This window comes from Schistocerca serialis, unplaced genomic scaffold (assembly GCF_023864345.2).
Source record: "Schistocerca serialis cubense isolate TAMUIC-IGC-003099 unplaced genomic scaffold, iqSchSeri2.2 HiC_scaffold_1430, whole genome shotgun sequence".
In the NCBI taxonomy this organism is placed as follows: Eukaryota; Metazoa; Arthropoda; class Insecta; order Orthoptera; family Acrididae; genus Schistocerca; species Schistocerca serialis.
In genome coordinates this window covers 106,816-121,079 of record NW_026047659.1, presented here as the reverse complement: position 1 = coordinate 121,079, position 14,264 = coordinate 106,816, and the positions used below count along the sequence as shown (strand labels likewise).

Genomic DNA, 14,264 nt, shown 5'->3' with positions numbered 1-14,264 from the left:
GTGTCGTTTCGCAACTGGCTCTCCCTTTGATAGAATATGTTTTCCTAGTTACGGGGCTATTATAGGTGGTGACAGGAGGACACACTCTTATTAACTTGTGATCACTGTTTTAGCAGTAATCTCTGTCTTGCATGTTAGCCTGTGTTCTTTAAGCTCTCAGGTTTCCAAATCCTGTCCGATGCAGTCCTCAACAATCAGTCTTTCATTCTCATCTTGTACGGTAAGACTACCTGACCCGCTGTTCTGGGTGACTTTCCCAAAATCTACCCCTTTTCCTAGACTTCTTCAGTCCTTTTCCTTCACCCTTCTTCTTTCCCCTTCAACCCTTCTGTCTGAAGAAGGTGCCACTGGTTCCAAAAGTCTGCCAATCACAACAGTCTTTCATGTGTGTTCTGCCGCTGCTTCGTGAGTAGATTCTTTTATCTATCCTATTAAATAATTTCATCAATAATTGTTTGTTTTCGTTGTTACAAAACTGACATTTGATGTTAGTTGACTTCGTTTGGCCAGGAACATCCTCTTTGGATGTTCTTCTCTGCTTTTCATGTTCTCTTTAACTTGGCCATTATGAGTTACTTTATTCTCAAGGTAGCAGAATCTTTCAGTTGGTCTAGATCCTCGTCTACAGTTCTGACCTTAAGTTCAACACTGATCCCATTTCTGCTAGACTTCATTCATTTAGTCTTTCTTCGGTTTAGTCTTAATTCATAGAGTGTACACATTAGATTGTTCATTCTATTCAACACTTCCTACAGTTACCTCTCCCTTCCACTGAGAACTGCAATGACATCAGCTATTCCTGTCATTGATAGCCTTTCAACACGAATTTTAATTCCATTTCTGAACCCCTCGTTTATGTCTGTCATTGCTTCTTCGATATACAAATTGAATGGTAGGGGCGATTACATGTATGTCTTTCACCTTTCCTAATCTGAGCAGTTATTGGTCTTCCTATTTTTTCCTCTTGTTTGATGTACATATTGCACGTAACCCTTCTTTTGCTAGGGGTTACACTCATTTTTATGAGAGTTTCGGAAATCCTGCATCATTTTAAATTATCGTACGATTTTTATCTAACTACAAATCCTACGGACGCTTCTAGATTTTCCTTAAGTCTCGCTTTAATCATCAATCGCCAACCCAGAAGTCCTTCTCTGATGCCTTTACCTTTCCTAAAACCAAATTAATCGTAATCTAGCACTTCCTCAACCTACTTTTTCCTCTTATATACATATTCTTGTCAGCAACTTGAGTGTGAGAGCTCTTTAGGTAATTGTGCGGATGTCCTCTCACTTATGTGTCCTTGAACATACAGAACTATGTGAACGATATTTTCAAGAGATACTGCTTGTTTATCTGGAGAACCAGTTCGAATAATAATTTGGCTTCCAAATTTCTGAACAATTTTCGAAATGCCTAAGAACTCTTCCATGTGCCTTCCACATGATTTGATCGCGAGTCTTCCTGACCCCCGTTTGTTTCTGTGGGCTGGGGAGGTAGGCCCCTCGACGGCCGCTGCTTCCCGTGAAGTCTCACGAGGCCACCTGAGGACAGAGCAGCGTCGACCTGACCGCCACAGGCAAAAGCGACTCCCGCCGCTGAACACCACAGAACGCCCTACACTGTGCTGCTTGTGGTGTGGTGTCAGTGGTAGCCACAGATCTAAACCCAGGCTACATCGGTCTGTCAGTGATGGCTGGTGAACTTCTCCCAACCCGTTGCTATACATTCTGCAGTCGTTGCCCTACAGCCAGATGCCAGTGTAATGTGTCGGTACGATGCTCTCAAGTCCCTCATGCCGATGATTCGTTTTTTTTTTTTTTACAAAGTCGTAAAGATGCACGTTCCTTGGACTTTCTCTTTTGAGATTTGCCGCTGAGTAATTCCAATAGCATTAGGAACGCAGTAAACATCGTGTACACACATCATTCTCCATCTTTAGCAATGTCTTTTCTGTACTGAAAATAAGCTCGCATAAGGATGAAATGCGAAAAATAATGCAGTATTTTTCTTAAAGACGTCGTATCTGCCATTAACTGTAACATTATTTGTTTTCACGACTACATTTTCAATCCTATGCACTTTATACAGGTATACAGCAATAACCGAAAAGTGAAGTGCAGATGGCATGTATAGAACGCCACTATCCTCCCACACATGAGGCAGTTATATTACAAAAAATGCTAAAAACAGCACATCACTTGCATCGGGCCACTGGAGGTGTCAAAATTTACGAATCTTCTGACGTGTGTATATCTCACTGTTGTCTCTGTATGTTGAGCCTCCTAACTCCGAGTGTACATCAACTTTAGATGAGCGTAAGGATCATAGCAATGGCATCAGGTAAATTTATTGTTACTGATGTTAACATCACTAACATGAATCTCCTCAAATCACTGTTCATGATGTTTATACGACAAGTGAGGCGGTTGGTGGGGAACATATTCACAAGTCGTTTCTTCTTTGCCCTTAGCAGTGATTGTACATGCCACAGTAAACGTTTTATACCAGAGTATCTTAATATCGTGTTTATATTTGTTAACAAAATTTGGCATTCTGTTTACGATACAAGCATTTGATGTAAAGAATTAAGATAAGACATTTCTTTATTGTGATAGTGCGTAATAGTACATATGGTATCCATCGTCAAAGGCTTACAGTAGCTTGGCTGCTCATAAAAACATGGCAGTAATAATTATATATCACAAAAGTATAAATCGCATTCACAACTCTCGTACATGAATTGATCCGGTGGACAAATAAAAAGAAAAAGGAGTACAAAAAAGAGATAAAAACATGTGATGGGATACATGTCACACATTACAGAACATTATGTGTATCATCATGTAATTGTAAAATGTACTGTCAATATGTAAGGTCCTGTACCAGTACAAATGTAGTCATACATTTCCATGCTCCTTAGAAAGTTTAGGCCGAGAATGGCTTTTTCAGCTACACTTGCAAAACACCTTATTCAATTTTTTACTGAATTAATAAAATATATTACTTATGTTAAAATAAATACATCCTAAATATAAAAACGTGTATGAGTGGACATAATTCTTCCTCATTTCCATACATATCATACAACTCACGGGAAACACAGTAAAGACTACTCATATTGTAAAACCAGCATAAACACGATTCTGTGCAAATCGTTACGTCCTATGCTTGTCAGTAAGTCAAAGTCAAATAGCCAAACTATACATTCTCATTTATGTTACTTTCTATTATTAGCACGTAAAACTGACTGGAATTTATCTCGAGGTCTCTTATTTCTTAAATCTGTCTTATTGTTGGGCAAGCTGTGTGGGTGATTTTTGAAACAGTTCTACATTTCCACTTCTTCAGGTATTTTGATACTTCTACCAATAGGTTAATTTTTATTACCGGATCTACGTTAGGTGATGGTACTCCTCTCTCTTTGCTTGATGTGCTCTTTAAATTTGTCGCTGGAATATGAGCTTTGTAACGTCCGGTCAAGGTGTCCATGCTGTAACTCATACGATTACTGACATTGTATATTGATCTAGTTTCAAAAGGTAAATGCTACCTGCATACGCTTTGTGGGGGCAGAAAGTGAAAGCTGTGCTTCCTACAGAAGTCTGATCCACTGGCTTGTTCACCAGTCCGTCGTCTCCCGTCTTGTGCAGAGCTGCAGGCCCAGGCGGCTGTTTTGCGGGAACGCTTCTCCAGCTACAGGCGGGACGTGGCGCAGCTGCTCTCACTCAGTGCGACACACGCCTCACAGCTGTTGGTTCCCCTCGCATTCGAACGTATGGTAAGTGGAATTTTTTCCTCCTCTTATAAACTGTATTATACGTACAGGGGGTGAGAAAATGACACACACCACCTGGTCAGTTCTTGGAGACTGTTTCCCAGTTTACCTTCTTCACACTGTAGCTATCTTTGGCTCTCCAGTTCTAATACTAACAATCTGGAAGAATTCTGAACCAACCTCTACTTCTGTGAGCCTTTTGGGGCTATGATACAGGGAGGCTAAGCTCGGAATGGTTAGAGATCGAAGATAATCGTCTGTATCTTTCTTTTCTCGTACTTGCTAGCTACTTCTCTTACAGATTCAGATAACTTTGCATCCAATCCTGCTTTACAAGCTGAAGCATGTTAGCTTCATATTTAGTGGAGAGTGGTCTAGAGTCTCAGTGTGGCATTTCAAGTCTCCATCAGCATCTTCTCTTCCTAAGAATCTCTACTCCATATGGAAGGCCTATAAAATTACTTATGCTCAACGTGGAGGTTCGTCAACTTCAAATCTCGTAATGAACCTGTATACATACCACATAATTCATACATTTCGACACAACTGTTCAACGTCTTCCCACTTTAACATTTACGTGACCATTTCCCACGACTCCATGGCCAGACGATAGCGCAGCTGACACTCGTGGCTCGACGCCATTGGTGGCCCCCTGTGCTCACCACTACCAGCCAGCACGGCAATGCCCCAGCCGCCGCAGCCACAGAGGACGCGCGTCAATAACGAAACCCTGCAGCTGGGGTCCACCAGGTGGCGCGTGTTGCGTCTGCGAGTGGCTTTGTTAAAGGCACTGTGCTACTACAGTCACAACCAGAACATTTTATGAATATGTCATGGCCAATGAAAATCTCTGTCAGACTAACCTGAAACCGGATGCTGCTTTCTGAGAGCATCCATCTCAGTCGTTAGCTTTTCTGCACGTGTCTCGTGGCCTAACTCGAACCATTATCGAGTCTGAATTCTCTGTCTATGATTTATGAACACCACCACCAGTGATGTTCCCACTGCCGAGAGTAAAAGCTATGTGCTCTTAACACATACACTGGACTCGCATTCGGGAGGACGACGGTTCAATCCCGTGTCCGGCCATTCTGATGTAGGGCACGGCCGACTTCCTTCCCCAGCCTTCCCTAATCCGATGAGACCGATGACCTCGCTGTCTGGTCTCCTTCCCCAAACAACCCAGCCTTAACACATAGAATGGCCACTGTGCATTATGACTGTTTGGATTCTGACAGTAGTATACATGGCAAGTAAAAGGACGCAGTATGATCTGTGTCTTTGTGTAACTTTTGGTGGCGTATGTAGCAACGTGCCAGTCCCTAAAGTATCGTGTGAGCCTCAATTTCGATCGTTTGAGAAGAGAATTAGGCGATACCTGTTTTAGTGAACTGAAAAGGTTCTGAGTAGATTAAATCTTTTTCCTATAAATATTACGGATGTTTGCTGGATGGTAATTTCAAAGATTGATAGTTGCGGGTTCCGCATTTAAGGATGGTTTCTGCCGACATCGTGTCATGTCCTGTCATTGCATCTTGTTTTCGTTACCATCATCTATGCATTTCACTGCAGGAAAGGCAATTTACCTGATACGTATCCAATATTTTGTAGAGTTAGTACCTCACAGCTTGCGAGAATGTTTAAAGGACGACTTCTTTATTACATTTGCGGTGCAGATACGCTTCGTTGATCATACACTGCACCTGCTTAGGAAAAGTGTAATTGCGAAAAGTTATTCCGTGAAACCAATGTTGTACAGATAGTTTCGATTTAAAGACACACTTTGCTTTCTGAATGAAACTTGAGTCTTCAGACAGCTGCAGCAGTCTTGAGGTATTCGTATTCGAGATAATTCCTCTCGTGGTTCTTCACTACAGCCCTGCAGAGTAGTTCGGCAAAGCGTGCTGTGGCCCAGGTAAGGACGCAGCTCACGATTTTGACCCTGTGCCCCTGGTAACTGGGCTCTCACATAATACTGTGCACAAATATGTATGTATGTATGGTCAGAATAGTTCAAATGGCTCTGAGCACTATGGGACTTAACTTCTGAGGTCATCAGTCCCCTAGAACTTAGAACTACTTAAACCTAACTAACCTAAGGACATGACACACATCCATGCCAGAGGCAGGATTCGAACCTGCGACCGTAGCAGTCACGCGGTTCCAGACTGAAGCGTTTAGAACCGCTTGGCCACACCGGCCGGCATAGATTAGGTCTAGATGGCAGAAAGCGCAGTGGCGCCATGGCAAGGACGACGGATTCAACGTATTGGAAGGTGCCGATTCAAAAGTGTGCACCACCTTCCAATTCACTGCTCCTGCACAACGAGGGAAATTCTGAATTTTATTTTTCGTTTTCTGTACTGCTTATCGACGTACGGGTAAGAGTCGACTGCAGCCACGTGTCACCACTACAGTGATTTTGGGTTTGTCCGTACGCCGGGCCCCCTACTGTGTGGACTCGGCCCGTGTCCCCCGCTGGCCTCCCTCTCCCTGTGTTGCTGTGACGCCCACAGCCGGGCTGTCGGAAGCGCGAAGCGTCTCAGACCGCAAACGGGATGTTAGCTGCCCGCTGACCGCTAACCGCATGCTGTCACTGCGAGGACGTGACGCACGTCCCACACACACACACACACGTAAACGCGTGCAGTATTCCCGGCGCACATCCGCAAAGCTCTACTTACGCAAATACGAATTGGAGGCGATAAATCGCGATCCCGTCTAGAACCGGTCAGCCATGTATGTATGTATGTAAATTTAAAAAATATTGTATTCGAAAAGGATTTATTTTTCTCTGGCTCCTGCCATCAATATAAAACTGATAAAGGAGATATTTCATTCAAAAAATATGAAAAAGAAGAACAACTGTATTGTGAAAACAACTGAAAGCTTTTTAATTTCCATTTTTTCTCGTATTTGTTATATACGTAACAGTTTTGTTATTTCGTAATTGATTCATTACAATATACACATTCTTTTGTGAATAAGGTAATTTTTTAATTTCCAATGTCTATTAAACACTTATTAGTAACTCATAGAGAGAGAGAGAGAGAGAGAGAGAGAGAGAAGTTTTCAGTGTGTACATACAGGGTGTTTCAAAAATGACCGGTATATTTGAAACGGCAATAAAAACTAAACGAGCAGCGATAGAAATACACCGTTTGTTGCAATATGCTTGGGACAACAGTACATTTTCAGGCGGACAAACTTTCGAAATTACAGTGGTTACAATTTTCAACGACAGATGGCGCTGCAAGTGATGTGAAAGATATAGAAGACAAGGCAGTCTGTGGGTGCGCCATTCTGTACGTCGTCTTTCTGCTGTAAGCGTGTGCTGTTCACAACGTGCAAGTGTGCTGTAGACAACATGGTTTCTTCCTTAGAACAGAGGATTTTTCTGGTGTTGGAATTCCACCGCCTAGAACACAGTGTTGTTGCAACAAAACGAAGTTTTCAACGGAGGTTTAATGTAACCAAAGGACGGAAAAGCGATACAATAAAGGATCTGTTTGAAAAATTTCAACGGACTGGTAACGTGACGGATGAACGTGCTGGAAAGGTAGGGCGACTGCATACGGCAACCACAGAGGGCAACGCGCAGCTAGTGCAGCAGGTGATCCGACAGCGGCCTTGGGTTTCCGTTCGCCGTGTTGCAGCTGCGGTCCAAATGACGCCAACGTCCACGTATCGTCTCGTGTGCCAGAGTTTACACCTCTATCCGTACAAAATTCAAACGCGGCAACCCCTCAGCGGCGCTACCATTGCTGCACGAGAGACATTCGCTAACGATATAGTGCACAGGATTGATGATGGCGATATGCATGTGGGCAGCATTTGGTTTACTGACGAAGCTTATTTTTACCTGGACAGCTTCGTCAATAAACAGAACTGGCGCATATGGGGAACCGAAAAGCCCCATGTTGCAGTCCCATCGTCCCTGCATCCTCAAAAAGTACTGGTCTGGGCCGCCATTTCTTCCAAAGGAATCATTGGCCCATTTTTCAGATCTGAAACGAGTACTGCATCACGCTGTCTGGACATTCTTCGTGAAATTGTGGCGGTACAAACTGCCTTAGACGACACTGCGAACACCTTCTGGTTTATGCAAGATGGTGCCCGGCCACATCGCACGGCCGACGTCTTTAATTTCCTGAATGAATATTTCGATGATCGTGTGATTGCTTTGGGCTATCCGAAACATACAGGAGGCGGCGTGGATTGGCCTCCCTATTCGCCAGACATGAACCCCTGTGACTTCTTTCTGTGGGGACACTTGAAAGACCAGGTGTACCGCCAGAATCCAGAAACAATTGAACAGCTGAAGCAGTACATCTCATCTGCATGTGAAGCCATTCCGCCAGACACGTTGTCAAAGGTTTCGGGTAATTTCATTCAGAGACTACGCCATATTATTGCTACGCATGGTGGATATGTGGAAAATATTGTACTATAGAGTTTCCCAGACCGCAGCGCCATCTGTTGTTGAAAATTGTAACTACTGTAATTTCGAAAGTTTGTCTGCCTGAAAATGTACTGTTGTCCCAAGCATATTGCAACAAACGGTGGATTTCTATCGCTGCTCGTTTAGTTTTTATTGCCGTTTCAAATATACCGGTCATTTTTGAAACACCCTGTACTTAGAACAGCAACAGCAATGGCAGCTCAAAAACAATACACACACACACACACACACACACACACACACACACACACACACACACGCACCATAAACATATTGTACATGTTCCACACGAAATATATACTCTGTCTCTGTCTCTCTCTCTCTCTCTCTCTCTCTCTCTCTCTCTCACACACACACACACACACACACACACACACACACACACACACACACACACACATGGACGCATGCAGTGTGCAATGAAACATTCATAATCTCAAACATACACTCAGAACTGTGACAAACAGCTCATCAAAGTAGTCCACACACACCCAGTCAAATGGAACATCTTTTTACCTTTTTACTAACAAATAAACCTACCCAGACACATCAGTAAATAGTCTGGGTGCAGCAGATTTCCACACTTATGCCCCACGATGAACCACTTGTGATCGTGATAGGACACCCTTGCTTCCAGCTGGAATTGCAGTATATACCTCAGTATATAACCTCAATCGAAATGTCTCCTGATAAGCATTTGTGGCGCAGCGCCAATGTCCTAGAGGAGGCACCTGTTGAAGTCCCTGAACGTGAAAGTCTTTCAGGCTGTGAAAATCACCGTGTCTGTCATGCAGACTTGTGGGATAGTCCAGCTCTACCTCTAGGACATATCCCTCAACAGCACCAGCAGCCACATATTTGATCTCTTTCCTCAGTCTGGTGATTTCCGCTTTGGACATCCATGAGAGCCCTTGAAAAGGGAGACTTTGTTGCATGGTTTGCTTTGAGAGACAGTTTACATCCAGGTAAAGGATGAAACTGAAATCGTCAGACAACCTGTACTCCCCCTCGATTATTTGCAAGTTATTTGCCTTGGCATACCTGCGCACACATTGGCAAAGTCACTTGTGGACCGCATGTTCCAGGAAGACATGCATCTCAACGTTGGTCAAGAATTCGCTGCTGGCTTGTGTCTTTCTTAACATGGCATCCCACGAAATCTCAGCCATATGCTACAGAACTTCTCGAAGATGTTGCCGCTCAGATGTACATTCGTGTTCATCATTTTACATGTTCTGATAAATCAGAGATGCTGTAGGGAAGCAGCCTACTCACGCTGTAGTAAATTCACATCAGTTTCCATTGTGTGCCAGCCAGTCTGCTGTAACTAGCTCTGACGTCATAAATGTTGCGCAATACTTTAAAAAATCAAGCAAATGACCTAAAACTTTTGTAGCAGGTCAGGAATAATACTAAATTAATGTGTGTTAAATATCAGTTCGATAACTTCAGTCATTTTCGAGATTTGGACGTTTTTCTAAAAAAATCATTGGCGCAACAGAAAAGAGCTAGAGACTTCAAAATTTATATTTAGATTCATCTTTCATAATGATTTAATAAAAACAGTACTTTGGATTTCACAAATTAAGATTTTAGTGGAAATTCATGATTTTGTGGTTTTCGTCTCAAAACTGAAGGAAGCAAGATAGATTAAGTAGGTTAATAAATAAGGCTAGGATGTTTAGATTTAAATAGGTTGGAGGTCCGCTATGACTATGAAGATGTGAAAAGTTTCTTTTGAATACCTATAAAATTATAGCGATAGCGGATCTCAAAAGGGCCAGTTCAGAGCTCATCTACTGCGTGCAGTGTAATTTAATTATTTCTCTCGCCCAAAATATTTAACTTAGCCACGTCAAAATTTTATTATCAATACTTACCTGCGTGCTGAATGCACGTTTAAATTAAGAGCTTCTTCGGCCATCAGCAAAAGAAGCTATAAATTATTATGTAACTTGAAGTGGTGCGTTACTAGCCCAGCGGCTAGTCGAGAGAGCCGAAAAGATCAGGCGTTCCCTTCGCCGTCCGCACCGCGGGTTTATATATAAGGATGCTGCGCGAGGAAAAAAGGCCCCAGTTCTCTCCAAGCGCTGAATGACACGCCATCTGTATCGGGAGCCGCATCGCATCAGTGTCACTGCTACAAACAGCCTCGGGTGCCGTATTAAGTTACTAGAGATACACGGAACCATTAAAACATTTTATGTGAAGTGTTAATTCTGGAATGATTTTCATTATCTAGCTTCAGTTTGCGTATTGTCGTATTTTCACGTGCCGTCGCGGGACAGACATTCTACCAAATATTTAGCGTGGCGTTTGATGAAGTACACTCCTGGAAATTGAAATAAGAACACCGTGAATTCATTGTCCCAGGAAGGGGAAACTTTATTGACACATTCCTGGGGTCAGATACATCACATGATCACAATGACAGAACCACAGGCACATAGACACAGGCAACAGAGCATGCACAATGTCGGCACTAGTACAGTGTATATCCACCTTTCGCAGCAATGCAGGCTGCTATTCTCCCATGGAGACGATCGTAGAGATGCTGGATGTAGTCCTGTGGAACGGCTTGCCATGCCATTTCCACCTGGCGCCTCAGTTGGACCAGCGTTCGTGCTGGACGTGCAGACCGCGTGAGACGACGCTTCATCCAGTCCCAAACATGCTCAATGGGGGACAGATCCGGAGATCTTGCTGGCCAGGGTAGTTGACTTACACCTTCTAGAGCACGTTGGGTGGCACGGGATACATGCGGACGTGCATTGTCCTGTTGGAACAGCAAGTTCCTTTGCCGGTCTAGGAATGGTAGAACGATGGGTTCGATGACGGTTTGGATGCACCGTGCACTATTCAGTGTCCCCTCGACGATCACCAGTGATGTACGGCCAGTGTAGGAGATCGCTCCCCACACCATGATGCCGGGTGTTGGCCCTGTGCCTCGGTCGTATGCAGTCCTGATTGTGGCGCTCACCTGCACGGTGCCAAACACGCATACGACCATCATTGGCACCAAGGCAGAAGCGACTCTCATCGCTGAAGACGACACGTCTCCATTCGTCCCTCCATTCACGCCTGTCGCGACACCACTGGAGGTGGGCTGCACGATGTTGGGGCGTGAGCGGAAGACGGCCTAATGGTGTGCAGGACCGTAGCCCAGCTTCATGGAGACGGTTGCGAATGGTCCTCGCCGATACCCCAGGAGCAACAGTGTCCCTAATTTGCTGGGAAGTGGCGGTGCGGTCCCCTACGGCACTGCGTAGGATCCTACGGTCTTGGCGTGCATTCGTGCGTCGCTGCAGTCCGGTCCCAGGTCGACGGGCAGGTGCACCTTCCGCCGACCACTGGCGACAACATCGATGTACTGTGGAGACCTCACGCCCCACGTGTTGAGCAATTCGGCGGTACGTCCACCCTGCCTCCCGCATGCCCACTATACGCCCTCGCTCAAAGTCCGTCAACTGCACATACGGTTCACGTCCACGCTGTCGCGGCATGCTACCAGTGTTAAAGACTGCGATGGAGCTCCGTATGCCATGGCATACTGGCTGACACTGACGGCGGCGGTGCACAAATGCTGCGCAGCTAGCCCCATTTGACGGCCAACACCACGGTTCCTGGTGTGTCCGCTGTGCCGTGCGTGTGATCATTGCTTGTACAGCCCTCTCGCAGTGTCTGGAGCAAGTATGGTGGGTCTGACACACCGGTGTCAATGTGTTCTTTTTTCCATTTCCAGGAGTGTATTTTCATCAAATTATGGCGAACAGTCTTTTAACATTTAATTCGGACATTTATAGTTGCATCAGCGCATTAGACTCTGAACTGCTCTGTTAGTTAGGTTGTAGGGATACTTGTGTTTTTTTTATCAGTGAATTTCAGAATATATTCAACTATTTTGGAAAACCGTTTTTGATTAGAAATCCCGGACAATCTCCTAATTCCTCAGAGCTATAAGCTGCAGCTATAAGGGTATCTCAATTGAAGTGGGCACTAGGATCTCTAATTACTGGCTCCATGTTTTATTAAATCACTTTCTGGGTGCCAAGAAGTAAATAGAGAGCCAGTGTTGAGAACGGCGAAAGACAGCATTAACAACATTCTAAAAGCCAGAAACTGATTCAACATGCAAGCGTTTATCCAGCAATCAGATTTAATAATTGTTTTTACAAAATCATCCGCCGCCCCACATATGGTGCATCGGCCGGGAAATGTTACAACATTCAAACAAGGATACAACAGTAAATGTTTCAAACTTATCCGCCGCCCCACATATGGTGCATCGGCCGGGAAATCAACTAGGTGAAAGTGATTTTTAGCTATTCGGATTCGCAAGTGGAATGCGACATGCAACTGAGTATAGAACAGTGAATGTGTTACGTGTGCATGTGGACGACGCTATTGGATTAACAACGCATCTGGATTGACGGAGCTGGCACTGAGTCTAGCGGTGCTGCCGGCATCGCGAGAAGCCAGTCTCGCTGCACCGCAGTCGTCCGCTGGAGCAGCCGACGCAGCGCCTGCAATTGCGGGCCACGCAAACACACAACAGCCGTCGGAGAGCCGTCTGCAGTTCAACGTGCCACGTCGCATCAGGAATCCTGGTACGCCGAGCCGGCAACGCCATACGTCGTGCAGAAGGAACTAAGTTAAGTGAAAAGCTGTTAAAAATTTTACTAACCTGCACTAAACGACTGTCGGCGATGGAACCGCCAAAAGAAACTGAGGTTAAACTTATATCAGAACCTATGTCTGTTGAGGGAACTGTAAACCCAGACAACGGTTCGAGTGTAAATATGCAGGAAAGTAGTAATGTTAAAGTGAAATATGAAGTATTGTCTCCTGACAGTAGTGTGCGAAGGGGCAATGATTCAATAATAGAGACCCCTTTAGTAAAGCAGAATGCAGATGACCAACTGAAATTAGTGAAGAGCTATTTAGGAAATGCGAACTATCCTAAGGTCTCACAATACTATTGCCTGCATAAAGGTATTCTGTTTAGAAGGAAGAAGTTAGGTGTTTCTGAGTGGAAGCTGTGCTTTCCCTCACAACATGTAGACTTACTAATCGACTATGTACACCTGAGGTATGGGCACTACGGTGCAAAGAAGTGCATTGCAAAATTACAAGAGAAGGTTGTGTTTGACAACATGTACCGCCGTGTGGCCAAGCGTCTAGCATCGTGTGTAGTGTGCCAGAAAGTCCGTGCTGCCAACACCAGAATACAAGGAGATATGCATTCAGTAGAGCCAACTGAAACCCTAGAATTACTGGCTTGTGATTTGTTTGGCCCTCTTCCTGTTTCGAGAGGTGGTTGCACCCATGTTTTTGTTGTGGTGGATGGATTCAGTAAATATGTTAAACTATACCCAATTAAAAGAGCAAATGCAAAAACATTGGTTGAAAAGTTGGAAAAAGATTTCTTCGTGAACGTTGGCGTTCCGAAGAATTTGCTGTCAGATAATGGACCTCAATTTATTTCTGATAGATTTAAGGAATGTCTAGATAAGGCCGGCGTGAAACATCTGAAAATATCTGCGTATTTCCCCCAAGGAAATATGAGTGAACGTATTATGAGGGAATTGAATAGGCTTTGCAGAACTTATTGTGCTCGGAAACACTCAAGTTGGGCAGAGCACATTAAGTATTTTGAGAATGTAATTAACAACTTAAGACATGATGCAACTGGTTTTGCACCTTGCAAATTGATGTTTGGCCAAGAACCGCACAATGTGATTGCAGATATGGTAGAATTCCCTATTCTAACGCAAATATCCACAGACGAGAAGAAACTAAAGGCTAGGGCTAATATGAGAAAAAGAGCGTTGGAAAGGAAGAAGCGTCATGACGCAAAAGCTGTACCTACTAGCTTTGAAATAGGTCAATTAGTCCTTGTTAAAACCAAAGAAAAATCAAAGAAAGTAAATGCAGAAACAAAGAAATTCATGTACGTATACCAAGGACCTTTCAGGATCATAGGAAAACCACATGCCAATGCATATAGGCTACCCTAAAAGTAAG

The 14,264-nt window shown here is 44.1% G+C and overlaps 1 protein-coding gene across 1 annotated transcript in view; it reads left to right on the top strand.

The window, feature by feature from the left end:
• The window catches only part of LOC126443275 (uncharacterized), a 69,356-nt gene that overhangs the window by 20,863 nt on the left and 34,229 nt on the right, over positions 1-14,264 (top strand). Inside the window, exon 3 of the mRNA XM_050090892.1 lies at positions 3,654-3,781. Coding sequence (XP_049946849.1) covers positions 3,654-3,781 — 128 coding nt within the window. The remainder of the gene's footprint in view (positions 1-3,653; positions 3,782-14,264) is intronic.